Source organism: Phodopus roborovskii, unplaced genomic scaffold (genome assembly GCF_943737965.1).
Source record: "Phodopus roborovskii unplaced genomic scaffold, PHOROB, whole genome shotgun sequence".
Lineage (NCBI taxonomy): Eukaryota > Metazoa > Chordata > Mammalia > Rodentia > Cricetidae > Phodopus > Phodopus roborovskii.
In genome coordinates this window covers 12,419,779-12,446,206 of record NW_026126648.1, presented here as the reverse complement: position 1 = coordinate 12,446,206, position 26,428 = coordinate 12,419,779, and the positions used below count along the sequence as shown (strand labels likewise).

General features: G+C 42.7%; 1 protein-coding gene across 14 annotated transcripts in view; it reads right to left on the bottom strand.

Moving 5' to 3' along the window:
• Positions 1-26,428, bottom strand: part of Ldb2 (LIM domain binding 2) — a 335,390-nt gene that overhangs the window by 173,733 nt on the left and 135,229 nt on the right. For all 14 annotated transcript variants that reach the window (XM_051174052.1, XM_051174049.1, XM_051174051.1 and 11 more), the window contains exon 2: positions 25,694-25,796. In XM_051174052.1, coding sequence (XP_051030009.1) covers positions 25,694-25,796 — 103 coding nt within the window. The remainder of the gene's footprint in view (positions 1-25,693; positions 25,797-26,428) is intronic.

Here is a 26,428-nt window from a genome sequence, read left to right as displayed (position 1 = left end):
CCCACCATCACCAAACACAGGAGCGACCTGCTGGGTTTAAAAAATGGTGATTGTTGCTACTCCTCTCCCTTCTCTTCGGGAAGTAGATTGTCTAAAGAGCACACACTGGCCCCTGCATTTGTTTTGATTGGGGATTTTACACCACACAAAGTGTTTCCTTAACACTGTGGGAGTGGACAGCAGTGGTGGGTTCCTTTCACATAAGGAAGACTAATCTACAGGGCTTTCATGGATGCTTCTGCTGAACACAATCTGGCCTCAGGACCATCAGGGGACCGACCGTGGGTCTGCTCCATCTCTTTTGCTTTTGTGTTTTGATGTTTATAAATGAATCTGGCTTCTATTCAGCCACTTCAGAAAGAAACATATCCTTCCTGGCCTTTTGGCCCAAGCTTTTCTTCCAATGGCCGGCACAGTAGGCGGACTCTGAGACAACCCAAATGGGTATGCCTCTCATGGTTCAGGAACTTTATAAGTCTTCAGCTCAAATCTTAGAGCCTCCTTTTCATACAGCTGTGGCCGCAAGAATCTCTGCTCCATGGTAGATTTCGTTATTACTAGCAGATACCCCCTGATCTGTGTCATCTCACTGGGACAGAGATCACTGTCAATATTTGAATCCTTCAAGCCAACTACAGTGAGATAAAGGTGGTAAGACTTGTAGCACTCATCACCTTACAGGGTGTGTTTTTCTTTTATCATCATAATAGTAAAAGCTACATACAAAGAACTTTGCATACATTTTCTCCTGTATCCCTCTTGCCAAATCTCGAGGTGGTCACTAGTAGCCACTATCTCTTACAGCTGAGGCATGCAGATTAAAGAGAATAAGTCAATTGCGTACCAAATGAAAGACCCGCAGAGGGCATGGACCCTCATGCCCTGACCTGGGAAAGGCGCCCCCCCCCCAAATCACTCACGAGAAGCGGTCTTGATGCAAAAGCATGAGTTGTTTTATATTCCAGTGCACTGGGGTCCACAGCCATACATTCTGTGAGTTCCAGGCAAGCCTGGTCTACAAAGTTAGTTGTCTCAAATAATAATAATAACAATAATAATAATAACTAATTAATTAAAATTAGAAGCAGCTCTGGCATTAGACTTAAGCCTGGACAATTTTTCTTAGTGGGATTTAGAGAGACTTGGGAAATGAGGAGTAACTGATCCGAGCTCCCCAAAGATGTGTGACAGCGATGGAGGAGGAGGACAATGGCAGAGCGGATGCAGCCTGGTTACCTGTGCATACAGGCGCCAGCTGGGAGGCACTTGCTGGCACTAGGATGGGATGGGTTGAGAAGAACGAGGCAGAGTGGATTGTAGTGCAGTGGAATGAGCTAGAATGGAAAAGCATAGACTAGCGTGGGCACGAATGACTCCAAAGGGAAGAAATAGAATGGGGTGGGTGAAGAGGGACTGCGCGCAAGAGCGAAAAGGAAAGCAGTGGGGTAGAATGGGTTGGAATGAAAACATCCCAGTTCCCTCTTGTCACAGCTCTGCCTCAGCCCACATCCTGTTCCAGTTTATGTTACTCGTTGTAAGCTGTATTGTGGGTCTCATCCAGACACCCATGCGTTAAAGCTCTACGGTCCCATGGGATACTGGGATACTGGGATACTGGGAAGGTGAGACCTTTTTGGTGGGAACCAGATCACCCTCACCCACTTCCTCCTATTGCTCTCACTGCCCACAGATGCATACGAAGGAGGTCCTGTAAGTGTGAAGAGAGATGCTAGCCTCCTCCAGGCCAGGAAGAGAGAAGGTCATCATCCTGAATCAAATTAACCAGAAGCCTGATAAATATCTGAGACTTAAGTCTGGGGTACTCTGTGCCTCCTTGAAAGGTCTGTTTTCCTCTTCAGCTTCCAAATCTCTTGGTTTTGCCTAGGCTACCTGCAACCTATCTAGCATGAGAGAAGTGTTTGTCCAACAATGCCATACCGATTCCATTCAGAAGCCGTGTTTCAGGAAAGCAATGCACTACAAATCCAAGATCCCTGGAGTATATCCAAAGCCCTTCTCAAATCATACCCAGTTGGCTTGGGAAAGCTGCGAGAGAATTCTAAGAACATTTCAACAGGGATTCAGGGTCCCTGCAACGAAAAGTAGATCCATGCCTTCCATGCCGGTTTGTGTAAAGAATTTCACCTACCAATCTCCATCACATAGATTCCAGTCTAACTATGAATTTGAACTGGCTGCATATAGAGAACACTATTCTGTCTCTGTGCTGACTGTTGTTGCAAGACACCAGGCTTGTGGTTTCACTCCCTACCCTTGACTTTTTCATAGGCTTTTGGGCTTGGTGGGAGCTCTCTTGTATAAATGCAAATACAATTATGAGTTGTGCATCTTGGCACACCCTAAAATGGTAAAGGACAATGCTATTGCACTCACAGTAACAGTGCCCTCCCTGTTGTCCCCTGCAGAGCTCCAAATGTTTCCTCATTAGTGTGGATTTGATCACAATGCTCTTTGCCAATATAACTGCTATTCCTGAGCACAAGGAAGCTGTGAATGCTACACACGGTGCGATTATTAACCTACAGCCCGCAAATCACAGCCACTCGGTACACTGTTTTAAACTAATATAATCCCTCATTAATAACCTTAATTATTATGCACTGATAGAATGGGACTTCATCATACAGATAGCTTGAAATTGCCCTGGCAGACTCGTTACCATCCATAACTTTAGTTCCATAGAGAAGTCAAACTGGAAACTATGAGAAACTGCCAAAGACAAAAAAAAAAAGTTTTATATTAATGGTGATAGCTGAGAGCCCAAAATGATTTCTCATCCACACATACTTCTGAAGCATCAGCTGGTAGGGCCCAAGGTGGGGGACACTTTATGGGACCCTTTCTTTTCTGAGATGGGGTTTGGCCACAAAGTAAACCAATGTACGTTAAAAATGAGCACTACATAGTTAGAAAACCAAATAATGCAAGTACATTCATTTTGCATGGGTGCTGTTTCTCTACATTAGCTGAGGTTTAAGGACAAGAGGAGAAGCTGCGGCAGAGGGATGCTGCAGAGGTCACTTACTCAGAGATCAAACTTGCTCAAACAGTCCTGGGGGGGCCAGCCCTGATTGAAACTAATTCTGTGAAAACTGTTAAAGGAACGAAACTATGAACCAAGAAACATTTGACTCAAGCCCCTTTTAAAATCGAACAGAGTTCAGATTAAAATTTACAGCTCATAAAGGACGGAGCAACAAATCAAAGGAGGCTTCCTGTGCCCTGGGACGCAGTGTGCGTTCCTACTTCTTAGAAGACAGCAAGAAAAGAATGACTGACATCTAACCTGGTCATTCACAATGGCAAGACAAACCAGAGGGATATAAAAGTTAACTTGTGCTATTCATGGAGGTGCACGCCTTTAATCCCGGTGCTCAAGAGGCAGAGGCAGGTGCATCTCTGAATTAGAAGCCAGCCTGGTTTACATAGAAAGTTTCAGGACAGCCAGGGCTATGTAGAAAAAACCCTATCTCAAAAAGAAAGAAGGAAGGAAGGAAGGAAGGAAGAAGGAAAGGAAAGGAAAAAAGTTAACAATGAGGAAGATATGGTAAGTTGCATGCCTAGAATGAATTTGAACAGATGGCCAACCATTAGTAATTTTTTTTTTAAAGGAAAGGCTTTTTGAGGTTAGAATAGTACATAGGCTGGGATAGTATAGTAAATGTCCAGATCTGATTTTCATGCAGATCTGGACATTTTTGTTTTATTTAGTTTTTTTTTAAACTATTCTTAAATTTTCATTTGTGTGTGTGAGAGAGAGAGAAGTTGGGGGTGCTTGTAAAGGCCAGAAGACACTATCAGTTCCCCTGGAGCTACAATTACAGGAGGTTATGAGCTCTCCAGTATAGGTAATAGGAACTGAACTCAGGTCCTCTGCAAGAACAAGTGTTCTTGACATCTGAGACCTTTCTTCAGCCCCTGGAAGCTCATTGGGCACCAATCAATTCTATCTATGAATCAGCCTAGATTTTGGGAATCAAGCGATGGGTCCAACAAGTGAGTATCTGGGTGAAACAATGAAGCTTTAACAACTTGGAGTTTCCTCCATCTGCCTCAAGGGGATGCACAGGAAGATACCATGAAGCAACAACGGCACTGAATACAGATGGTTTGTCTGGTACCAAAGAATCCAGGCTCAGTCATTTGTGGGACCCATTCATCCAATCAGCTCTGTGGTAATTTGGCGGCCATGTGGAAATACTGTCTTCTGATAAAAAGGCTGGATGCTGTCTCCACTACTGTACACAAACCACCCTAGCCATCAAGGCAATAATTAACTTCATTCTGATGCTTCTAATTACCATGTTTACATCTCACTCTATCATCACATATTGGCTTACTTTTTAAAAATATTGTTATTAGTAGTAACAGATATAATGGATTAAAAAAAAAACCTCAGTGTTTGGGAGAGAAGAAGCTGCAGGGAAAGGCACAAGATTTTAGAGGCAGCCTGGCCCAGGAAAAAGAAAACGGGGCTTGGGCTGAGAATGAAAACAAAAATCACAGCTCAGATTTGACTCCGTCTCAGTTTTCTTGTAAAGTGAAGGAGAAGAATGGCTGGTCTGGATAAATGACAGTGTTAGCTAACACTCTGAGCATACATCATGGCACCTGGCAGGTTCTCTCCTTCAATGGTGACCGTTACAACACTAAAGGCATCTGATAAAAACTGCTGGTTAAGACAAAGTTTTTGGGCCAGACACAAAGGTTCAACAAGCGCTGAATCATTCTTGATGATTAGGTAAATGAGCCAATGAGAGAATGAATGAATACGATTAAAGGAACACACCAACTCTGTTAATCACTAAAAATGTCACACACTCAATCTCTCATCCATGGAAGGGTACCTGGCACTCAGAATTGGTTGAACTGAAAAAAAAAAATGGAGTTTCATTAAAATTTACTCCAGCGGGCAAGCGCAGGGGAGATGATGACTCAGGGGGTAAAGTGCTCGCTTTACAAGTAGGAGGACCAGAGTTCAGATTCCTGTCACACATTCTTGGAATAAGCTGGCCAGTCAATCTAGCCAAAGCGTTGTCTCCTAGGTTCAGTTGTATTGTTCTCTAGACGCCTTCCCTCACTAGCTAAGATGGAGAGCGACAAGGGGAAGTCAACCTCTGACCTCCAAATGCATGTGCACACATGTGTAGACAAACCACTGCACATGTGCTCCTAAATTCATATAACATGCACGTGCGTACACACACACACACACACACACACACACACACACTTCTTAGCAACCATTGTTAAATGGAGGATCGCTATTTCCTGGCTCTTTATCCCAACTCATCCTATTGGGAAACCTTCCTAAGACTGTCTCCTGCCCCACTCCTTCCCTCCCACTAGGGTTCCTCCTTCTCTCTCCTCTTTCCCCCTGGACAACATGCACACCCAGAGTGACATTTCCTGCTCAATCTTTCTCTCAAAGGATAAGGAAGAGCTGGTCCCTGTCTTCTAAGGATTTGTGCTGAAACCCTGAAATGCTGAAGGATGGGGACAACCAGTGCTATGTGATGAGGGGACATTAAACACAAACACCTGTTCGTGCTGTGTCCTTTTAGATTTCATTCACCACACAGATTTTGGCCACTTTTCCAGGGTTGCTGAACATGCAGCACATGGTGCTGCAGGCTCTTGGAGAAGACAACCTTAGGCTGGCATTCAAGGTAAAGCAGCCTTGGAGTTTATTCCCTAGGCTGAACTGCATTCCTCTCGTGAGGTGTGTGTGTGTGTGTGTTACACACAGGGAGAGATTCAGTGTGTTCATGTACGCACATATGCAGTTACATATGCATGGGTGTGTAGGTACAGATGTGTGGACACTAGTGGACAACTATGGGTGTCATATGCCAGGGACCATCTACCTTGATTTTCTGAGACAAGGTCTGAAGCATGATGCGGATTAAATTGGCCAGCCAGTGAGCACTTAAGGATCCTCCTGTATCAGCCCCCCCCCCCAGTGCTGAGGTTACAAGCCTACCATCATGCTTGACTTGTTTTAATGGGGCTCTGGGAATCAAAATATGACTTTTTACTGACTGATCTGTCACCCCAGCCCTTGTAAGTTCTTGTAAAAGAGCAATCACCCATGGGGCTGGAACCCTAGGAGGGTTCAAGGACCTGAAGAACCCTCTCTGTGGCTAGCAGGCAGAGAGCAGTCCATCTACCACGGCTTTATATCCCCTGCTTCCTCCTCTTGTAACTTGATTACAGTGTGCTCTGGGCAAGAATGGTCCTCACTGCCCATTGGTTCCCTCTCTTCCCTTAAAACATGCAAGAGCTTTGAGCTCTGGAAATTACTTCTCTTCAGCCCTTACGGTACGCAGATGCATAGTCCAAGATTAGAAGCTACCACTTAGCCTTTACGACTTAGACGGCCATTCGTAAATCGATAAAATTAATTTGGATTCTGCTAGACAAAATCCATACTGGTTTGTGTCGATTGTAAAGACACTTTTAATTTTCACAAAACCTATGCAGACTTTTAAGGCTGCCAGAGGTGTTCAGGAAGGAAGTGAAAAGCCTGTTTCCTATGTATTAAGTCACAGAAGATGGAGAACATTTGGAAAACTAATGAACAACTGTTAGCAGCATTCAGTGTAGAAGCAATGAATATGTGAGTGGGTAAAATAACATTTGCGATCCCATATTGAATAAATTCCCAGCTTAGATTGTTTACTAAGGCTTTATGCAAATCTTCGCAGTTCTGGTTGGCTGATATTTCTAGGAATTTTGAGTCCTTTGATAAAGGGAGTAGTTTTGAATTCTGGGTCTAATTCTCCTACAATTTGGGAAAATCTCTATCATGTGGACCGTCTGTCTCTTGACCTCTGTGATAAAAGAGGTTCAGAAAGAGCAATTGGGATGGCGAGGGGGAGAGGAAAGAGGGGAAGGGGCAAAGGGGATGAAGGGAGCTGGGAGGGGGTAGGAGAGAAAGAAGATCATCTTCCAACTCTCCTAAACGTACTTTGTTTAACTAAACAATCTAATACATGCCTAAATTATCATATTACAGGATTTTGATGCCTCCTGTGTTGGCTTCAGAAACTCTTTTTGGTGATTTAACTGCATTTTAATTGCATTTTCATGTTACAGGGACTCCTTGAAGACATGGACAGCACATACAAAGCCAGGAAATAAAATAGAGCACCTTCTTCAAAATTTAATTAATTAATTGTCCATCTCAACCACAGCCTCCCCTCCCTCCTCTCCTCTCACTCCTTCTCCCCTCCCCGATCCACCCTTCCTCTGTACTCCCTCAGAGAAAGAGGCAGGGCCTCCCATGGGCTTCAGCAAAACATGGTATATCAAGCTGCCATAAGATCAAGCACCTCTACCTGCATTCAGGCTGGACAAGACAATCCAGCATGAGGAACAGGTTCCCAAGAGCCAGCCATAGCACCATGGACAGCCCCAGCTCCCATTGCCAGGAGTCCCACAAAGAGACCAAGCTACATGACTGCCACACATATTCAGAGGGCATAGATTGGCCCCATGCAGGCTCCTGGGTTGTTGATTCAGACTCTGTGAGTTCCCATGAGCCAAGTTATCCATGGATGTGGGGTTTCCTATGATGTCCCTGAACTCCCTGGCTCCTATAATCCCTCCTCCCTCTCCCCAGCAGTACACTCAAGCTCAGCCCAATGTTTGGCCCTGGGTCTCAAAAACAGCTTTAAAACAGCTGATTTTTAAGGAATAACTGATTTTTATATCTGAATCCAAACTTTCAACTTTAAAATCTATTGAAAGCATGTATTTACTTCTCGGGTTAAAGGAGGGAGGTTTAAATGTTCAGCAGAACAAAACAAAACAAAGAATTTTTAGTAGCAGAGTCCAATTCATGTGATTAATGGGAAGACAAAAGTGCAGCTTAGCATTGGAGATGGGAAGGAGTTCCTGGAGATTTTACAGCGAGACCTCAATAAATACGCCTTGGTTTTGTTTCAGTAGCAACACGCCATGGTGTCTTCCATTTTAAAGAGATCAGCTGGTTTTGATTCTCTACCTGACAGTTCCCGTCATTCGTCTTCTGGTAGACAGCCAGCTGTTAAATTTGGCTTTCATCTCTTTGCGTTTAGATATATTCCTGACTTTACACTGCCCTGAACGTGCCATCTGCGAGCCCTGGAGGTTTTCTAGGTGTCTATCACAGTGAGTTCTCTGGTAACAGTTGCTTAGCTACATTGCAAATCTTTTGTTCTTTGCCATGGATCAATCCCACCAGGCCTCCACTGGCGTGAGCTGTTCTTTTGATTGTCCCTCTATACCCTCTGCTCTTCCTGCTGCTCAACTCAGCATGCCAGGCACTAACTCAGGAACACTCCGCATAGGCTTGATATTTTTTTTGTCTCCTGCTAATATGACACTTGTCCAATATAACTTGTGGACTTCTTGAACATAGCCACTCTGGTTGCTCATTGCTACTGGCGGGTGTGGGGGGGCTGTCCCCTGGATGACATTCTACTCATGAATATGAATATACATTTTTCTTCTATATGGAGTGATACAATTACTGTGTCCTGACGCCTTACTATATTGTACACACACAGTTTCACTGACAGGTTGACAGAATTTCAGCCCTAATGATTACTTGGAATATTTCCATAATGTAACCCACGTATTTTATTTATGATTTTAAAAAGGTGTCTCCTTCTGATGATAACTATAACTTCCATTAATGAGAGCAAAATATGCAGTGCCGCCCAGAATTCAATGGCCTGCAAAGATTGTCAGCCAGAATGTGGACATAAGCCAAGCTCTACCTCTCCGAAGCAATCAGGAACGTAATTTGGTAATTACACGTGGTTATAATCAAGTTGGCCGGATGCTTCTTAGCTGGTAATCCATATATTTATACACAGAATTACAGCAGTTTGATGTCTCTAGTGATACTGAACTTGCTGCTTGCTGTTGTCCTAAAATCATCTCATGTGGGAAAAGTACACTCTAGAAAGATCAGTGCAGACCAGGGAAAGGGCTTCTTGTGTACAGGTACCTACTTGCCTTTAAGTCTGAAGACCTGAGTTTGACCCTGAGGAAAGAAGGGCACAGATCCCAGCAAGTTGTCATCTGGCCTCCTCTCTCTCTTTCTCTCCCTTCCTCCCTTCCTCCCCCCCTCTCTCTACTCCCCACCCCCCACACCACATGTAATAAAAATATTTTATAGCACTACAGCCCATTAACTTGTTACTGTTACTTCTATTACTTCCAACTAGTTCTTATTCATCTAATAGACGCACTCAGGACCAGCAAAATGCTATTGGTGATTTAGAGGCAAAAAACACAGACATCTCCAAAACCCACATACGATGTAAAGATGATACCAGAAATAATGCAAGACATGTGAGAGGTATGGCATGACATGTATGCTGCCAGCCCCAGGCAGGCACAGATAGAAGGGAGAGGTTCTTGCAGAGGGAACTAGGGAACAAAGTGGGCTGTGAAGGCTCAAAGGACAATTAGAACACCAATAGACATCCTTCCATCCCATACACATGCCCTTCTAGCTGCTCAGCCCACATACGAGTGATTTTGTTTTATCTCACCTACAAGGCACAGTTACCCTTTGAGATAGATTTCCCGATCATGTACATCTTCCTGGTGTGCGTTAGGTTATCCCCCTCCATCCTCAATTATCTCCTGCAAAGACTACGGGAAGGCTCTCCCTACTTCGAACGTGTGTCAGCCCATGTATTTTGCTCATAGTACTTGTCACAAAAGCCCACTCAACCCCAGAGGCAGGTATGACTTGAGGGTATCCAGGTGGACAGACCCTGGCTCAGCTCAGAGACAGGAAGTAGGCAATGACCATGTCCAAGGAGACAGCTGCCTGGCTGGGCAGTGGATACTGAAGCGAGCTGATTTGGGAGCGGTCCCTTCCTCTGGGTACCCCTTGGTAACTAGTGATGGTTGTGTTCATTTTATCTCATTAACCTTCACCATTTTAAAATATGAGTGGCCCAGAACACATGAACGGCAAGCAGACCTTTGCTTCCACAGCGTAACTGGAGACTGCTGTCTACCTAACGTGGATAACATTATAGACTTCTCAGTTCTATTACCTACACAGTGGCAAAGCTCCCCCAAAAAAGGCAGTTTGCAAGGCACTTGAGTGTCTTGAAATTTGCTGACATCAAGTGTAGAAAAGAAAGAAAAACAAAACAAACAAAGAAACCTACCCAGACCTTTCAGGAGTCTCAAGGGTGAGCATGAAGTATACATCTAGAGTTTCACACCAAAGGTCTGTGGCTAGACCAAGCTCGTCTTCCAACACCATATGAGAGAGCATGACGTGCTCTCAGAGCCCCAGGGCCTCTAGTGTGCATGCTAAAGACCCCATGGCTTCACAGCATCCCAGTCTATTTATGACCTGAGAGCAGGGCTGGAGAGACCCAACTTCAGTTTCCAGCATCCACAAGGTGGTTCAAAACCATCTGTGACGCCATTTCCAGATGATCTATTGCCCTCTTCTGGCCTCTGCAGGTACTGCATGCACATGGTACACTGATACAAGCAGACATAACACATACACACACACACACACACACACACACACACACACACAAGCACACACACACACTAAAAAACTAAATAAACCCTGAACCAATTAAAACCTAGAATAGCTTCTTAAAGGCAAGTTCCAACCAAACAAAAGAAATAAGCATTTCCCCTAGGTAACTTCTTTGCCTCCCTTGAGACGCCCTTTCTGTCCTTCCTAGTTGCTCTCCTCTTCTGTTTAACCTCATGAGTGGCTTATCTTCTTGGGATTCAAAGGACACGTGTGTCTTGTGAGGCTTCTCAGGGTTTCATGTGTTATAATACAGGCACAAATATGTCATGTTCATGCCTACAGGGTCTCCAATATTCCCAGTGTGGAGGCTAGCACCCCCATAATCCCTTCTGGTTGATAGCAGAGGCACTTGTGGCTATGATGGTAGCAGACCACACTGTGCCTGTTACCTCCTATGGGAGACAGATTTTGCTTATGTAATGAAGTTCTGTTATGGGGGAGGAGGGGATAAAAAAAAAAGACCCTTGGACCCTTGAGTTGGCCTGATGTAAGCGGTTGACACTTAAAGTCATGGCATTGAGGCAATTTCCTTGCTAGCCTTGAAAGAGAAAAGTCCCATGCTGTGTGGAAGACACAAAGTAGACTTTCAGTAGTCCTGTGAGTGTAACCTCGAGCAAATTCTGTGCCACATGCATGGCATGGATGCTGTATTCACGCCTTCAGGGGCAGGTGTGACTACCTGCACAAGACTGAGTCAGTTAAAAATTTCACCATGGAATGAGGAAGGGATCATGAAGCTCTACCCCCACCTGAGGACTTATTGGCAGTCGGTGGCTGCAGGGAGAGTCATGTTTCTTTGAACAGAGGATAAGAACCAGTAGTTCACCCATGTCCCATAAGGATGACCCCACACCCATGCACATATGGACAGCATTAAGTGGACTCAGTTAAGTTTTTTTTTCTCTTTCTTTTTTTAAAAAGAGGACATGAAATTGGGTGCACTATGTGTTAAGAGGCATTTCAGGGAGAATGGGAAGTAGATATGATCAAAATGCATGGTATCCAAGTATGAAATTTTCAAAAGAATAAATTTTTAAAAATCATTTTTAACATGAGGGCTTTCCTCCTTAACTGTCGTGAGGAGCTGTCAACAATGTTACATTACAATTCCGCCAGCAGTTGTTAGGCTCAGCTAGACCTCAGCCTTCACTAACACCATGAACCTTCATGTCTCCAGTTTGCCTGCCCTGAGCTCCTAACCCAGGAAAGCTAAATATACATGAGTCAGGAGTATGTAGCCATCGATAGGCTGCCATGGGAAACTAAAACAGCCATCAGATAGGTTGCATCCCATGTTCTGGGTGTCACTGAATCCAAGCTGTTAGTGACTCCAATTGGGTGTGACTAGGAACTCTTTCAAAGATGAGTCAAAGAACAAAATGCAATAGAATATAGCCCACACCATCACTCTTTCTTCTTCATCATTCACAATGGAAAAAAGAGATCAGAGAACATTGTTTCACAAGTCAGGAAGAACTGGGGTCTTGCGTCTTGTAACAACAGTAATAAAATATGTATATGGAGATGTGAAGTCCACTTGGAGAATTAAAGAGGTGGGTTGCCCTGAACAAGGCAGACCTGAAACAACTTCAGGATGTTACATACAAATAATCACTATAGTTATGATCTGTTGATTGTCTTCAAGCACCTGGAATTACATGTGTGTTGCTTATAAATACTGTCATGCTAGAGATAGGTAAATACAGTTTTCATTGGAAATAGTAAGGATCGGAGAGCAGAGGCTCGATATACAGAATCGTCACTGTTGAAGTTGATACGATCACAAGTCAGGATTGTCTGATTCACAACCCAGGTCTATTTGCCTCAGAAGGAAGGGTTCGGTGTGTGCTTTCGTTGTGAAAACTGGAAAGGGTGCCCACAGCACGTGGTACAGAAAGGACCCCCCCCCCTGTGTGACTTTACAGAGGTGAGTTACATTGGAGACCCTGACTGTCCAAATGGCTCCAGGATGGGACAATGGCAGCGACCCTGAGCCCTGGCAGGGCAACTGAAAACTCTTATACTCACAACAGTGAAAAGGGAGTCAGGCGCGAACTCTCTGAGATTCGGAGATAATCTCAGAGCCCATTGGGGATGAGCATAAATCTTCAAATTTATCGAAAGTTGAGCAAATTCGTAATGACAAATGTAACAGCTCCTCTAATTTGAAGTTCACCGCTTGGCAGTTTGGGAAGCTTGAGGAAGTGCCAACAACAAGGACTTGGAAGGGAATCAATCTTCAGATTCCCTGAAAACATAGGGAGCTACTGTGGAAGACATATGGAGGGGCCCATACTGCGTGGAAGAAGAAAACTTACAAATGTCAGCTTTGTAGCCTCCATGTCAGGAGGATGTCAGCAGTCCAAGTCCACAGCTAACTGGGGAAAGAAAGGGGAGCTGGGGTACCCATGGGCCACGGTGAACTAGATATTCTTAACCTGTGCTGTTCCTGGGAGGAGAGAGTGAAGAGGGTGAGGGCACCATTTTTAGGATTGGAGCAGGCAACAGTTTAAGAGTTTCTCTGTTTACCGATGTCAGGTTGTGCAGTGGTAAGGAGCCATGAAGCAGGCTCCCAGGGAAGAAGTGTCAGGACCGACATCCCCAAGGATCACACTTTCTTCATCACACCAAGTGTGAAGTGCAACACGTGCTTGGGACAGGCAGTGAGGATGGCGTGAGATAATGGCTGCCATTCAGTTCTGCACAGCTAATACTGACAGTGGGGTTCCCCGATGCTGTCACTAAGTATCATCACACAGGCTACAGAGAGGAACAGAACACAGTTCCTCACACATGCGCCCTAATCAGACAGTCCTAAATTACCAAGGACTTTTCCAAACTTCAAGCCATCATTAGAACATCTGTCCCTTTAACTCCTTAACCAGGTCCAGAGTTCGCTATTGCACGCAAAACAACCAAAGATAAGAATGCAGTGATTGAGTCCCTGCCTCTTGAGAAGGCAGCACTCATGTCTGGGGTATGTACGGTCTTTCCTTGAGGGCTTTTCTCTCCTCTCAAATCTATGCCTAAATCTGTGATGAAAACTTTTCTTGATATAGACCTCAACTCTGCCTCATACTGAAAATAAAATTACCTGATTGCTTTTATGAAAATTATTATATCATAGTTAGAATTACTTAATTTGAACTGATGTTGGAACCCATACCTGCATCTCTTCTTAGACAAAAGCCACTGATAACATGAAGGACCACATGTACTTCTTACGTTCCCGGGAATGGGTTATCTTCCCCAACCCTGTGTGCCAATTAAACATTGCCCTGGTTGACAACTAAGAATGGGAGGAAGACAATGGAACCATTAACAGCCAAGAGATGTGGTAGAGCCTGGGGAAAGATGCTGCATACAACTGATGAGAAACAAACATGAGAGCTCCGAGAATGTCTGCACCTAATGCCAATGGGACGATGCTGCAGACCAGTCTGCACAGATACATCTCTCAACAGCTCCACCACTGGGCCCCCTCACACGGGGCTGGTGGGCCATTTTCTTAAATAAGGCATAGTGCTGGCCTGACAGTAGTTTAACAGGATAATTATCAAGTGAAAAATGGCTGCCACGCTGCAGAGAACCTGAATAATAACTCTCATAATTACTGATTTTGGGCCTGTCTTTAAAATATAGAGTTCTGAGCACTACAGCCTTTGCAGAGACTACAATCCCATATAGAGTCTAAGGGTGGGGAGTGATTCAGTTTATTTGCATAATCAGTCAAATACTGCTTACCATTTCTTTCATAGTCCTATAGAAAGGCAACAGATAAGCATGTGATGTTTTCCTATTTTAATACAAACAGCCTTGAAAAAGTTGATTACTTAGTTGTTTGTTTTTTCAAAGCTGGAGAGTAGAACTTTCCTAAATTCCTTAACTGAAAAGAAGTGAGTGTAGTAGGCTGTACCAAATGTTGGAAGTTCTTCACAATTGTGTCACCATAATTATTTTCATAGGAAGTTTGCGATGGACAGTTGCATCTCTCAGGTAGGTAGCTGACTTCAGTTTGTGGAATATGTCCACGAATCTATTAAATCGGAAAGCATATACATAAGATAGTTGATCTTTGTGTGGAAAGTATTTCAGGGTTTGTTTGTGTGAGGGACAGGAATGTGATGTGGAGATACTATCTGTGAGTGGGGAAAAGGTTCACACTGGGCTGATCATACCTTTAGATACTGAAAGCTGGTATGTGTTTCCATCATCAAGGCAAATCCATCCTGACATGCCCAATGGCATAGTTTACAAAATGACACTAAGGACAATATGCAAAGCAAGATTATTCAAGTGTAGGCATAAATAAGGAAGGGGAAGGTAAATGTACTGCTTTGGGGAACTCCAGATAATGGTATAACTGTGTTCTAGTTCACAAAATGGCATGGTTCTAACACCATGATCTAATGGCCTCATTTATTCCTTTAGAGCTTTGAAATGTTCGCATAAATGTCAGTTGTCAAGTTCACATCCTCCTGACTTGTGAGGAAAACAAAGATATATACAAATATATATATATATATATATATATATATATATATATATATATATATATTTCCGTGTAAAACTGGGTTAAAGAGAGCACTGAGGAAAGACAGACCATCATAAAAACAAACACGTACAGCATAACAGTTGTATGAAGTAGATGCTCTTTGAAAGGAAGCACAATACTGTAAATTCCTAAATGCAAATACTCTAACAGGACTTCTGTGATTGAATAGTGACTTGTGAAACATGTCTTGATAGGTAATTTTGTCATGCGATTTCTATAGCCTTAATGTAGTGCACCCTACTGTACTTGTAGAAGAATACTATTTTTTTATTATTTAAAACAATTTTTAATTTATTTATTTTACATCCTGACCATAGTTTTTCCTCCTCTCCTCTCCTCTCATTCCCTCCCCCAAACTCCCTTTGCCCCGCACATCCATTCCTTCTCATTTTCTGTTCAGAGAAGGGCAGGGCTCCCATGGATATCAATAAAATATGGCATATCAAGATGCTGTAAGACTAAACTAATTTAACCTGACTTCGATGAATGCTTTGTTTTACTCTATCTGTATGTGCAAGGTATATTTACCACTTGAGAACATGACATGGGCATAAAGACTGCACTCTACCTGAGTGTGTGGTAAAGGATCTTTCAAACTGACATGCTCACTCTAGTACTTTCTGACAATTAAGTTAAAGATTCATAGCAAGAGGCAAGAGGTATGTATCTCCATGGGAAGATGTTACTGGTGAATATTGGAGGAAACACCTGTAATCTCAACACTTAAGAGACTGAGTCTGAGGGTTGGTGAGTTTGAGAACAGCCTGGGCTACACAGGGAGACCCTGCCTCAAAGTAGAGATAAACAAAACAACACAAAATAAAGAAAAGTTATGGCTAAAGCTTGCTAAGAGGTAATTCTTTGACGTAATGGCTCGATTAGTTCTTTAGCATCTCCAGGGAATAAGGTTTTATCCATTCATTTTTATGTATCCAGGGCACAGAAAATGACACATAGACCATCCTTGAAGAAGGCTAAGTAAATAAATAGGGTTTTGCCATGAAATTATGTCTAATAAGATCCACTCAATAAGAAGATGCAAGCAGTTGCTTCCTCGTTGCTCAGAACTACTTATTTTATACAACTTCATGACTTAATCACACGTTATGTAGGCAAACACTCCAGTTGGGCATGGTCCAAAACATTTATAGAATTTATCAGCCCTAGTGCCTTGGGTGTACTTGGGTTAGTTTAAAATTTGAACCTCAAGTCGTGTTTCTCTCTATAAATCTGCAAGTTTTTCTATGATTTGTCTTATATTCCAATACAAGATGAGTTGCAGCAACTTGGGATTGTGTTAGTCTGAATGTTTTAAAACATGAGGAAATCATGGATGCTACACTGTGCCTAGAGCTAGGTAACACCACATGTTGCGTTGTGTTTCTATAACAGTGCTAGAGGACTCATCTAGTCCATAATCATATATACAAAGCATTATTTTCGCTGGCTATATATGTAGGTCAGGGATAGAGTACTTGCCTACTTTGTGCAAGGATCTGGATATGATCCCTAACAACATAAAGAAGAGAAAGAAGAAAAGGAAGAGGAGGAGAAAAGACAAATAAGGAAGAAACCTGGAAGCAAGATAACATGATAAAATATTTACTAATTAAGGCACACAGCAATGTTTTGATATAAAAATACACTGAAACCAAAGGTTAAGAAAATTAATAAAGCAATTTCCATACATGTTGATTTTTGTTGTAACTATGAATGTACCTGAAATGGTTGCTCTCGGGAAATTTTTAAGACAAAATACTGTAAAGCCAACCACAGTTATCATGTTATGCATCAAATATGACAAGTCTGTGTTCTATTTATTCCTACCCTTGAATAATCTTATTTTAATATATTCCTTGTATATTCCCTGTTCCATTCTCAGAGTGTTGTTACTATTGCACTGGAATTGATCGTTATGTGTGTATCTTTACCACTCTTGCTAACCTGCAGGTTCCTTTAATACAGGACAGAGATCACACCTGTTTGCATGTTCAGTGCCCACCCAATAACATAGCAACCTGTGGAAACCTTATAATACACTCAGAACTTCAACTCAGGCAGACTGGGATTTCTCTCTGTCTTCTGCTGCTGAGGTGTTCCTTGGAAGGGAACTCACAGCTAGCTAAGCACAAGCAGAAGCAGGGTTTTAGTGAATACAATGCATTTCCTATGATGTGTCATGTTCTAGTCTCATTCAGCTGTTCTTAAATTTTCACAATTTCATATTTGAACATGAACTGGGACATTCACACAAGGATGCAATATTTAACAAAGAAAAACAGCAGGATACAAACTTAACTGTGATCTTTGCATGGACAGAGGGTGATTTTGACTTTGTCTTAAGATGGCTTACTTAGCAGCATGGACACAGAGGCAGGCAATCAGTAGAAAGCATATTGGAAATTTGGACTCCAATTGCTTCCTGGGCTAGCAAAAGTAAGCAGTCAAGGCAAATGATGTGAGGGAGAACAACCAATACCCTGAGTGTATGTGTTGTAGAAATTACTTTAACCATATAAAGATGCATTACATTTGTTTATGCTGCAGAATACCACTTTAACTGTGTGAAGATGCGTTGCGTTTGTTTGAAGATGTAAGGGTGTATGTTCAGCTATGTAAAGATGTGTTTCATTAGTCTCACCTGTCCTTTCTAAGGGACCTAACTAGCCTAATCAAGAGCTGAATGGCCAATAGCTAGGCAGAAGTGGACTAGGTGGTGCAGGCAGGCAGAGAGAATAAATCAGAGGAGGACTCTAGGCTTAAGAGAGGAAGAAGAGAACTAGGAGAGAGATGGGGACATACCTAGGGCCAGAAGTCAGGCAGCTACCAGATAGCCAGACATGAAGTGAAGACGGCAGGAAAGTAAGATATACAGAAAGAATGAAAGGCAAAAAAGCAGGTTAAGTTATAAGTGCCAGCAAGAAAAGAGCTATGCTAAGGCTGAATATTCAAAATGAACAGAAAGTCTCCATGTCATGATTTGGGAGTTGCTTGGTAACCCAAAAGAAAAAGCCTGGTGTGTGTGATGCTGCTAAGCAATACTTTTTTTTTCAGGGGTGAGGTTTTTTTGTTGTTGTTATATTTTTATTTTCAACATATAGTTGGGATCATCAAGACATAATCCCACTGTGAACCAAGGAGCACCTTTATGATTATAACCCAAGTACAACATTACTAGACTAACATTTTACCCAGCACCCATAGCTTCAGACTAAAACGTTCATGGTTAGGAGGGTCAGGATAGTTTCTTCTTTCCAACATCATTTATGGTGCAGAGCTCCTATTTTCTAGAAAGAAGTGCCAGTGGGAAGGTCTGTCACGTTAACAAGCAGGCATTTCATCTTGCCTTTCCCATGACTCAGTATGGGTAGAGCCATTTTGGATTGAGATTCTTAGGGAGGATATAAAGGTAGGAAACTCCTCCATAAAACCAAGGCCAGGATTGTGTATTAATGTTTGTTTTCATTTAATTGGACTTTGTTATATAAAATTAAATAAAATAATAATAATAATAATAATAATAATAATAATAATAATAAACCAAAGCCAGGAATGCTTTGCACCAGGATTCCACAGTCACAGAATCTCCAGGAAATGCACAGTGCCATTTTTCTCCCCCCACTTCATTCAGGCCTCCCAACAGAGATGCTGAAGGCAGTCAGAGATCTGACTTGTTTAAATCTATGTACTTCGCAGTTTTCATACTATAAAACAAGAACCACCTCAGAGTCACGAAAGCTCGATTTATAACAGATAGAGGGAAAATAAAACCTCAACAAACCCAAAAGACCAGTCATAAATATGGGACAATTGTATCTCCTATTTAAATATATTCAAAGGACTCTTGGCCATTATATCATATGGTCAATTGTGTAGCATTTGTCAGAGATGAGAGGATGGAGTGTCCCTCCATCTATTGTTATGTGTAACTTGTGGTACCTTCAATGTGAAACCATGAATGGGAAGATGCTCACACCCCTTTTTCTCCTTCAGCATCCTGTCAGTTCATCTATTATTGCAGGCTTTCTCTGAAGTAATTTTTTAATGAATACTCAGACTTTCCATTAACACCACAAGAATACATTGTCTAAGGCTCTTACTGATTTTAGTAATTTAAGGTGATGATACAAACCCCCCTAAATTTTTATGCTAAGCTTCTTTCCTTCCAAAAGATGTCCACCATTCTCAGACACACAGCAGAAACTCTGGGCTGTGAATGAATGAGTGAGTGGACGAATGAACAAACAAAACAATGAACTAGTAAAGTAACAAATGAACACTGAATAGAAACCTTCTTGATCCCAACTTAAATTGCTTCAAATCTGCCAACACTTAATGAACTCTGCAGTTGAAAAAGGATAGCTCAGTAAAATCACATAAGGGACCAGAGAAACAAGAACTACTTAATGTAACTCAAACTGCCCAGCGCCTCTGAGACAAGGACATCTCCATCATTCTTCAATAGTGAAGCCACAGAAACAGACAAGTATGCATTCCTGTCATTAATCATCAAGGGAAGCTCTGAGGAACTGAGTCCTGTCATCAAAGATGAAGTTGTAAATGCAATGAAAGGCAATTTCATTTCTTTGAGATACTGGTAAAAGAGATACTACCACAAGTTACCAACCAGGTTACTGGCACTCAGTATTTTTTTATTTTTATTTTTATTTTTTCTGTAATTTTTTAAACCAGCACTTTTTTTCTCTCAAAATGGGACCTGTGCATCACAACTGTTGATGGGCAGGCCCCATAACTGTAGTAATTTGGGGGTTGATTGTTGATATATTACTCTTCCATTAATAATTACTATCTCTTTTTTTTTTCCTCTCTCAACTGGCCTAGAAAGACAGGCCTGATTCTCAAGCTAACCAAAGCCAGACATCCTTCTGCTCTGTGCCAAGTGGTGGGATGAATAGTGAAAATCCACCTTTATTTCGATTCCAAATTCCTATCATGCCGCAGGATTAATGCATTCACTTATGTAGACACTCATTAACTCATGAAGTCATGTCCCCTTTCTGCATCTAGGCTGGCATTGAACTAACCACACATGCATTTCATAATACTATGTAATGTGGTCATGACTAATATCTTGGTTTGCAGATAAAAGAAACTGAAATCAAACAGATTCAATCAGACACATAACAATCCCATGTGAATTGGGAACATGACATTGATACTTTGAGGGAGAAAGACAAATATTCTTCAGGAAATGAAATCACGTTTTTAAGGACTGAATCCTTAAGACAAGCTGTTATATGTCTCTTGAGGTGGTTCAGGACCTACAGCCACTGGCCACATGAAACTGTACGTTTAGGTTTCAGGAGGACACTGAAACTTTTAAAGGAAGGGTTTTCAGAATTCCTGGACTACAACCTCAATATACGTAAGGGAGGATGAGATGAACCAATAGCAGTGATGAGAGAGATCAAGGTTACTTGGACTGTAGAAAATTTTTACAGCTTAAGGGAATATGTCTGTATCCATAACACATAAAAATACACATTTCAAGACAAGCCTGAAGAATTTAGTTAGCATTGCAAAGCCATCGGAGCTTTCAGAAGAAAAACAAAGATGGAGGAGTAAATGGGGGAAAAAAGTGGGCCCGTGATGACTGAGTCACAGAGGGGCAATTCTTTAGGCTACCTAATGAGACCTGGTGAGTATGCAGAATAAAGGCAACGGTGGGCATGGCATTCCTAAATTGTTTTCTGTATTCATCCCATTTTGAAATTGAGATGTCCTCCTAACAGATACAAAGTAGTGTTTGGTTGTGACCCTGAAGGTGGACATCCTTCCACACATCTTCATTTTAGACCAGATGTGAAATCAGGAAGGGATGACTTCTGCATAAGGGACAACGCCTGGAAACCTCAGCCTAGAACAGTTAAAGCATCAACCAAAAGTTTGCCCAAATGTCCTGGTTTTGATCTAGAGGGAGAAACAGGCTCATTGTTTTTCAATCTAATAGTAATGGCTAAGATTCCTGAAACATTGTTATGGGTCTTGAAGGGCGGCTAAGAACTTTTGATGTATCTTCTCACTAAACTTCCACTTTCCGCGGACGCTACTGATGCTTCCAAAACGTCTTATTCCAAACCATGCAGTTGGGTTGTGTTCAGGGATCAACCTAAAAGTCCCTTTTCGGATGAGGAAGGCCAGCAAGATGACATTTCTCACTTTATTTCACCCTTCCCCAACTTTAACTAAGTTAATTAACCGCTCTGGAATCTCTGGCTGCAAAGCACAGAGCTGTGCTTTCAGGCTTCTTCCTGCTTTCTTTCCTCTTCTGGCCAATGCAGCAAACACCGGAAGTGGGAGTGGCTCTACTGGGCAACTGGGGGCAGAGAGAAGTCAAACCTCCTTGTGGCTGCAGTTCGCCTGGAACTGGACAGCAGAGAGGCCATGGGGGATCCCACCCACCCAGGGGGCCTCAGCACTACACTGCGGGCGACAAGTCCCTACTAAAATGCAGGTCAAGGCTTGTCATTGTTGTCCGCAATAAAAGACACCGGTGAGTGTGCTACAAATAGTCCTAGGCTCTTTGGTTATGCCACCTCATGTGGCGCAACCCAAGACAGTAGTATTATGGTTACCGTTTCTCATGAAAAACAGGTTCTGTCATACACACCACGTGGTCCTCTGGATCTTTCTCCAAAATCACGCCCCAGAAAGAAAAAAGAAAGTTTCTTGAATGAATCGTGAGCCATATACATATTTCTTAAGAATGTAGCTGGCTGGCACTGGCTGTCTGCTGAGAAGGATCCCAGCAACATGTCACTCAGGTGATTGTGACAGCCATGAATGAGAAAACAGAGCAGACAACACAGTTTTGCTGCATTGCCTAAGAGGAGCAAAGAAAAGCAAGATTCTTTGATCAGTGGGTGATCAACTTAGCATGATCTTCTGGCCCTAAGCAGGGAAGGGACTAACAACACACCACACTGGGTTAGAGTCACACAGCCGGCATGAAGGCTTTACCGGTGTGTATCACTGACTTCCTGTGCTCTCGGTCTTGAATAAAAGAATTGTTACTATTTGTGACCCTTATATCTGTTACCAAAAATAGGTATATTGATGAAGTCACTTATTTTCCCTTAATTACGGGGCAATGCAGGGATGGGCTGTGTGTGTGTGTGTGTGAGTGTGTGTGTGTGTGTGTGTGTGTGTGTGTGTGTGTGAGAGAGAGAGAGAGAGAGAGAGAGAGAGAGAGAGAGGAGAAAATGACAGTAGTCTGGCCAATTGACTTTATAATTATCAGACATGAGGCCTAGTGACACTACTGCCCACCCCCTATCCCCTAACTTCCCCACCCACCCCTACTCCCTAACTTCCCCACCCCCTCATTCCACCCATGCCCCACCCCCTCCAAGCTGGACTTCCATGTAATCCCTCTTTACAAAAATCCAAAGGGATTCTTGGGCTAGGATAGAGGGTGGAGCTTCAAGTGTCTGAGGCCTCAGGTTTCATCTTCAGCACCATATAAAAGAGATTTGGTAGCACAGACCTGTAATCCTAGCACCTAGGAGATGGATGCAGTCACCTACAACTTCTCAGGGAGTACCAAAACCATCCAAGGCTCTGTGTGATGGTATCACAAAACAAAGCAAAACAAAACAAAAGAAGGCTCACCTTTCCAACTTGAAGAGAGAATTACCTACCCATAATCCGCTTCCCTCAGGAGACTCTGCTGAATCTACACCTCCATCTGCTGAGACCCACACCCCTGAAAATGCAAACCTCTACCTGCACACCAGACCAGGAGACTGAAGGTGAGCTCACACAGCTCAATTTTGCACCTCCCTACACTGAGTGCTACACGAACTCTCCTTCAAATAGGTTGGCAATTTCCACATGAATCTCTTCTGCCCAGTCACATGCCATCTGTAGCCCCGCCCACCAGGGTAGAGTGAGGTTGGGAGACTAGCTACATAGGCTGAGCCACAAGGACAGAGGAGGCTTCTGGAAGGAAAAACCACTGTGTCATCCACAGTATAATCATTTGCCAAAATTATTACACTACTGGATTTTTTTCTTTTTTATTAGAGTAGATCCCAATACATCCTGGAGTATTTGAAAATGAGAGCAGAGCACTGACTATGGATCAAATTCGTCTAGTATTGAAAGGTTAGAAAGCTGGGTTAAGCCTTGTTTTGCCACCCATCCCATTTGATGAGCTAAATATATCCCTAAATGTCTATTGACTTGTTCACTCACTCAGAATACTACTGAAGACTGACTACATTGTGTACATTCTTGCATCAGCCTGAGAATTTAGCTCTCAAAACACTTCCACCCACCTGGACTTAGCATTAGAACAGGGGTAACAGACAAAATCTAAGGGAGCAAACACGTTTTCTGGGTTTGGGGTAGCACACAGGTAGGACATTTATAACTGCAAGGGTCCTCAAGGACACAGATGAAGACAGGAATAAGCTATTCTAAGAAATGCTATAAACTACCTAGGGTTACTTCTTATTGTTTAACAAGGGTAATTGGGGAAATTTTCCTATAAATAATATATATATATTAGGCAAGTCTTATTTTCCTATCAGAAATGCAAAGAGTTCTCCTCCCTGGCAGTCATGAAGGAAAAACCTCAGCTCTGAGTCCAGGGACAGACAGGCATCTTCCCAGTTGGGCATACTGCACCTGCATCCAGAATGGGTTAAAGTGGCAGTGCTTGGGAGTACCACATAAACACTCTGTCTGATGTTCTAGGCAAGTTTCATCTTCTCTGTATCCCAGTCCTGGGCTGTCAATCAGCTGTCACTGGTCTGCACATCAGCCGGGTGCATACATCACCGGGCTGTCAGCGAGGCTGCTGATGAGACTCGGCTCCAGCCTGTCAATCATCTTTGTTTCTCTTCTCCACTTGGGAAATATTTTGGCTCAGAGAAACAAAGAAACCTGGACAGTGATGGTTCCCAGTCAGGCGTTTCCTCGTGTGTATGGACATATGACTTCTCACTAGCACAGGTTCTGCCTCACCCTGGGTGATGTCTGGGTACTAGGTTGACAGAGGGAAGAACAACGATCTGTTTTGTTGGTGCAGGCTTTAAAACTGTAATTCTAGTTAATTCTCTGAGCAGGCCCTTGTGGGTTCTCCAACTGGCAAAGCCCAGGAACATAAAATAACAATAACCTTAAGTTATCTGTGCTCTGCCTCAGAAAATAAACAAATGACTGAACGAATAAACAAGTCAGCTCAGAGGGTAGTCACCACTGACTGGGCAGCAGGGGAAGGAAAAATTGTTGCACCGCTGAGATTATTCAGTTCCGTATACCTTCTGCAATGCTACTGTAGGACCTGCGGTGGCTTGGAGCACTCGCAAGGGAAAGGCTGAATTGCCATGATGCTGAATACCAGTGCTGGCACCAGACACTACAGACCATTGGCTGGCATACCAACCCTTTCATTCAGAATATCCCACAACACCAAAATCCTAAATAGATGCCCGTAGAACAAGTTAGCACAGAATAACAAACCCATGATGATAGGGTCTGTTTTTTGCTAACCCAGAAAATCATTACATGCTTATCTTAGCATGGTAAGTTAATTTGTCACACAATAGATCCAGATAGTACTAGATCCTTTAAAGCACCCTTATATTGAAAACAAAGACACATCATTTCCTAGTGACTTCTGAACATATTCAGCTGATGTCAATGTCTTGAACCATGTTTATCTTGAGCCTAGCACCTATCGTGTTCTGAACAGACTGCTTCATCTGGCTTAAATTCTATCATTATCTCTGAGTTTGTGAGGTGACCCTGTTTTCCCCTCTGACAGGTTCTTTCCTATGAGTACTGTTGATTTTGAAGGCATGTCTCTCTCTGATCTCAGTGGACATTAATTGCTTCTGTGTCGATATATCTACGGCTTTTGGGCTGATAATACAACCAGCAAATCTGATGGCTGACAAGTTGGCTGAACCTAATCAGGGCAGATCAGCTGTTACCCAAGGTGTCATTGGCTGTAATTTTGGAATCTTTACAGAGTTATCACTAGCCAAAAAGACAAGGAACTATAATTCTGTCAACACTAATCCCAAACTGTATGTTCAAGGCAGCCTTGGCTTGCCCTACCCAAAACAAAAGATAGCACTTGTCAGATACCTGAGATCGTAGATAATCAGGAATTAGAGGACCGGGCTGATTCTGTGATGGTAAGGGTTTTCTTTCTTTCTTTAAGGAAACCTACACAAGCAGAAGCATGAACCCTCAGGGATAAAAGAGGGTCACAGACAAAACACATGCCAAACCCTCATCCTTCTGCTGCCCACATATTGCAAAATTTGGTGCATATTTTCTCCACCCTCTAAATCACCAAATGCAGAAACAGTCTAAGCCTCAGAATAAAATCTCCCAAGGGTGACCTGGGCTGCCACACAGTGACAGTGGCTTAGTGGGAAGCAAGTGCTGTGTCGGGGGCAGAGGCATTATTGTCAGACTGTCGGTTCAGGGTAGTATACTCAGACCTTTGTTGTTTTCGTATGCTCACAAAAACAAGAGAATACTAAGAAAATAAACTTCGTCCTTACTGTATCGCTTTGGTCCATCTTCCAAACAAAATGAAAGAGTTAACGTGGCATCGTCTTCGAAAAACTCAGTGGCAAACGCATCCCACCAGAGGTTGTCACTGTCCTGAAAAGAGACAGGTAGGTCATTTACTTAACAAGCAAAGACAAAAGCAGCAAGTATCTCAAAGGGGGCAAGAAAAGGGGATGGGTTAACTAATAAAACAATCCACCACCACCAAAACTGTGGCTCCCTACTTAGCATACATGTGTGGGTGCTCTGGGAAGGGGTGAGTAGTATGAAGTTACTTTTTAAATTAATTGCTTCAAATATGGATCAAATTCTAGTTCACAAGACAAACTAACACCAAGTCAACTAAAATTAGTTCTTTTGTTTTGTTTTTTTTTTTGGGGGGGGGCGTGTTTCGAGACAGGGTTTCTCTGTAGCTTTGGGGCCTGTCCTAGAATTTGCTTAGTAGACCAGGGTGGCCTCCGTTTCACAAAGATCTGCCTGACTGCCTCCCAAGTGCTAGGATTAAAGGTGTGTGCCACCATTGCCCAGGCTACAAATTAATTCTTGATGACATATTTGGGGAGATTTTTAAGATGTACTTTGAAGTTCAATGGTTGTGTATTTATGAAAGGGTGGTTATTTAACATGAATACATTCAAGATTGTGGCTTTGGGGTTTTGTTTTGTTTGTTTGGTTCCCCCCACCCTGTTGTCTTGAGTCTACTTTTATCTATGGAAAACCTGATT